Source organism: Cynocephalus volans, chromosome 4 (genome assembly GCF_027409185.1).
Source record: "Cynocephalus volans isolate mCynVol1 chromosome 4, mCynVol1.pri, whole genome shotgun sequence".
Classification (NCBI taxonomy): domain Eukaryota; kingdom Metazoa; phylum Chordata; class Mammalia; order Dermoptera; family Cynocephalidae; genus Cynocephalus; species Cynocephalus volans.
In genome coordinates this window covers 147,190,715-147,195,157 of record NC_084463.1, presented here as the reverse complement: position 1 = coordinate 147,195,157, position 4,443 = coordinate 147,190,715, and the positions used below count along the sequence as shown (strand labels likewise).

The following is a 4,443-nucleotide window of genomic DNA, read 5'->3' as shown; positions in this document are numbered from 1 at the left end:
TAGTAATTTATAAATAGAAATGGAAGTCCCAAATAAATAAAATTACTCATCTTTAATTTTCTATATGGAAGAAATACAAATAAGGAAAAAATTAAAATGAGAAAAATTATTAATATTCATGTGACTAGAGACTGTGGTGTTGATGGATAGTGACAAAAGATGACATCCATCTGCATTGCAGAAATACATTTTCCATCTCAACATCTCCATATTTTCTGCTCAAGTTTCTCTTCTCTGTATTATAGTGAAAACTCACTAAAATATTCATATCTGTGATGTAACTCTTTCAAAGCCTAAAAATGTCTCTCTGGGTTATTACATATTTTGTTGAATCTTATCATATGTTAAAATTTTTTGCCGTCAATTGATTGCACATTTTCTTTTAACTCCATATAAATATTTCTACCTTAATTTGATCTGTCCATGCAATAATCATAATATCCCTATATTATAAACAGCAGTATAATTGTTAAATTTAAAGAGAAACCTTAATAACCCCATAAACTTAGATGGGATCTAAATAGGAGCAACAGTAGATTTTACAAAAAAATAGTAATTATTATTATATTAATTCAATGCCAACAGTGAGAGCCTTCCTAAGATAAAGACTTTTTCAGAAAGGTGAAAATTACTATGCATTCCATCGCTGTTCTGGAAGGATCTAAATAAACAGATGGTAAAATTTCAGCACATAACCCAACAAATTGGAAAAGAGCTTACCTAGATTATACAAAGGTACTTCAAAAAGTTCATGGAAAATTTTCTGCAATGTTTTAATTCTATTTATCCACAAAGATTGGAAGTATTTTCATTATTACTATCCCTTACAACATGAAGCTTCTACAATTATTTGAATCTGGTACTTTCTGCTGAGTCAGGAAGATGAACTAAGTTGATTATAAGACATCATGAGACAACAGTGTCTAATAAAGGAAACCATATGGAAGAGGAAACACCCGTCAGGCTGTAGATATAAGCTATGGGTATACATACGGGAAACTATAAGCAGAGAACTCCAAAATCAACATGGATAAAGGCAGAAAAAACAATAGACCAAACCCATAAGTGACACTAAGCAGGCAGGAGAGGCAGAGACACAGCAGTGAGCAGCATATAAGGCAATGGGCCTTACACACCTGTTTGAACCTTGTGCCATCTCTTCCTATACATGAAAATGACTCAACATTAACCACTGTATGTGTTCACATTATCACTTTTCCTGAAGAAACTCACCCTTATTCTGCAAGATTTAATTATATTCAATTAACAGTAGAAAGAATATATTAGTGTTGACAGCTTCTAGGTCAGTCAAAGTATGAAGAAGGATTTTAAACCTGCATTCATCTTTCATCATCTGAGATCAATTTCTTGCTCCATAACTTCCTCATGGCATTTTTCACTTCTGCATTCCTCAGTGTATAAATCAGAGGGTTGAGCAAAGGTGTCCCAATTGTATAAAACACAGCTATCATCTTATCCATGGGAAAGGTGGTTGCAGGACGTGTGTATATAAATATGCATGGACCAAAGAACAAGATGACCATGATGATGTGGGAGATGCAGGTGGACAGGGCTTTCCTCCTCCCTTCAGCACTGTGGTTCCTCAGGGAATGCAAGATAACAACACAGGAGAACATCAGCATGACAAAACTCACTGTGCAAATGGCACCACCATTGGACACCAGGAGTAGGTTTATCACATAAGTGTCTGAACAGGCAAGTTTCAACAAGGGCTGCAAGTCACAGAAATAGTGATCAATTACATTGGGGCCACAGAAAGGCAAACTCAAGGCAAGAAAAATCTGAGCTAAAGAATGCACACAGGAGCCCACCCAGGCCATGGCCACCAACACACCACAGACCTGGCGGCTCATGATGGTCATGTAGTGCAGGGGCTTACAGATGGCCACATAGCGGTCAACAGCCATGAGTATAAGGATGAAGATTTCCAGGCAGCCAAAGAAATGGGATGAAAAGAGTTGGATCATGCATTCTGTGAAAGAAATAGTGGTCTTTCTCAAAAGGGCATCCACAATCATTCTAGGGGCTGTGGAAGTACAGAAGCAGGTGTCAGATAAGGATAAGTAGAAAAGGAAGAAGTACATGGGACTCTGAAGTGCCTGACTGGTCTTGATGGTTACAATAATCAGCAAGTTGCCAAACAACGTCCCCAAGTAGAAAAGCAAGAAAGTGGCAAACACTATTTTCTTCCAAACCAGATCCTGTGTCAACCCAAGCAGAATAAACTTAGTCACATTATTATTCAGGTGCATGATTTCATGAATGAGAAGCAAAGAGTGTGAAATGTTTTGTCTGCAAAAAATAAAAATAAAAATAAATTATGGTGTGCTATTTGAAGTTATGAAATATGTTAAGAAAAAATAAACATTTCTCTTCGGAGGCAATCTGTTTGTGGTCTTAATGAGTCACTTGAATACTTGTTCCTCAATTTAAATGACCACTTTATGGGGATATTTTGAGTCTCAGATAGGCTTATGAATGTGATACTTTCCTACAACATTCTTACAATACAAGCCCTTGTTAGTTTTGGCATATTCTGATTAATTTTGCCAATGCAGTGAATGTAAAGTTAGGAGGTATGGATCAATTGTATTATATCTTTATTTTTCATTTAGTAAATATAAAACATATTTTATATTTTTTATATTTAGTAAATACTCATGTTTTACATTGTATATCACTAAACATTTAGGGTATGTTCAACTGCCTTTGGAGTTTCATAATATAAATGTAAAGTCAAACACAACTGCCATCCCATAGAGAAAGTCTTATTTATACATTTTGTATGTTTTAAATATTCATTATACATATTTATAAAAATATATATTATTTACAGGTACATAATATGCTGCACTTCTGCTGATCTCAATGCACATTATCATGGATGTCTAGGTGTATGACTCTATGTCTATTTTTTTAGAGGAGTGTTAACACCTTTCATCAGGTTCCTAAAAGAATAAGACACAAAAATGGGTTGCAATGGACTAGAGACAAAACTAGTAATATAGCACGTCTTCTAATAACAACTGCACTTACCTCAACTCTTCAAGATTAGCCAACTTAAGAATGGCCACATTAGTCAAAACAATAGTAAATAGACAAAGTGTTAGCATTGGAGGTAACATCGAAGAGCTGAAAAAAAGCAATCAAGAAAAGATCAAGGACAAATGAGAGTCAAACACAGAATGCTAAGTGACTCCTATGCTCCTGTGCTGAATTGCAGAGGATGCAGAAGCATTGCTTTCCTCTCTTAAACTCCCCAACCCTCTCTAAATCAGTGACACTAGACTTCTGTCTTTGGGAGAATCTCTTTACTCACCTTATTTCTATGCAGAATTTACCATTCTCTATGGAAAGGAAAACAGGTTGTCAGAGCTCTTTTATCCCCCAAAAGCCCAAATTAAAGAGTGATGTAATCTAACCACCTTCAGCTCCTCACCCTGTGTAACCGAATCCCAGGATTCCTGCTCTCTGCTCAGGTGATGCTCTGGAAAACAACCTGGCCTGAGGACCAAAAGGTCAAAATAAAATTCAATACCCATTTTCTGTGCTTCCTATATCTGGTTGCCTGAAATGTCATAAAATTAATATTTAAATTATTCCTTTTCCAAAATCTTACTAGACAGAGAGCAGGAATATTGTGGAGGGTCAGGGTTAGATAAGACGACAAGTGGAAGAAAGTCATGCAGGGACAAATACTGAGGAAAAGGGAAGGCTTTTACCCAAAATATTTTCAGCAACACCCCTCCACAGATATGATATATCATCAATCATCTTCAATATTTAGTGTTTAGCCTCCTCATTTTCGTATTTGCTCTGAACATTCGATGAGGAGTCATCATTCAACTTTTCAAACTAAATCCCAGATGTGCATGAATTGGAAATTATATCTCATGAAACCACTTAAGAACATGCAAGGAGTGATCATTTCTATCCTGTGACATACACTATTTTATTGAAATCTGTGACTTGGAGATGGAAAAATTGGCATTCTCCACAAGCTTTGTCAAGGTTACTATGCTGTATTAAACTTTTCTTTATTTGTTTATCAGGCATAACCTCTTCAGAGTTTCTGATACCCATAGGTTTTGGTGAGGACTTATCTTGCCCAGCTACATAACATTAAAAAAAAATTATGGACTCTTATTCACTCTTCTATGTCAAGAAACAGTAATTAACTTAAGACATGGAATGCATTCTCATCTCCCTACACAATGATGATGGCTTCTCATATACCTGGTGTTCGTAAAATATTTGTCCACTTCAAAAGACTGTTTTATACCAAAAATTAAATTTCATTCCATTTATTTTCTATATTAACAGTAAAACTTTAAAACCTCTTATTCATTTTCTTCTGTTCCTTTCTCAGAGGATGTGAGAATAGTATAGTCACACCATGTGTAAATAAATATAAAAATTATA

The 4,443-nt window shown here is 35.3% G+C and overlaps 1 protein-coding gene across 1 annotated transcript; it reads right to left on the bottom strand.

The window, feature by feature from the left end:
- Positions 1-1,340: 1,340 nt before the first annotated feature.
- Positions 1,341-2,273, bottom strand: LOC134375827 (olfactory receptor 4C16-like). The gene has a single exon (XM_063094568.1). It carries the CDS (start codon positions 2,271-2,273, stop codon positions 1,341-1,343), a length of 933 nt encoding a protein of 310 aa, XP_062950638.1.
- Positions 2,274-4,443: the final 2,170 nt, after the last annotated feature.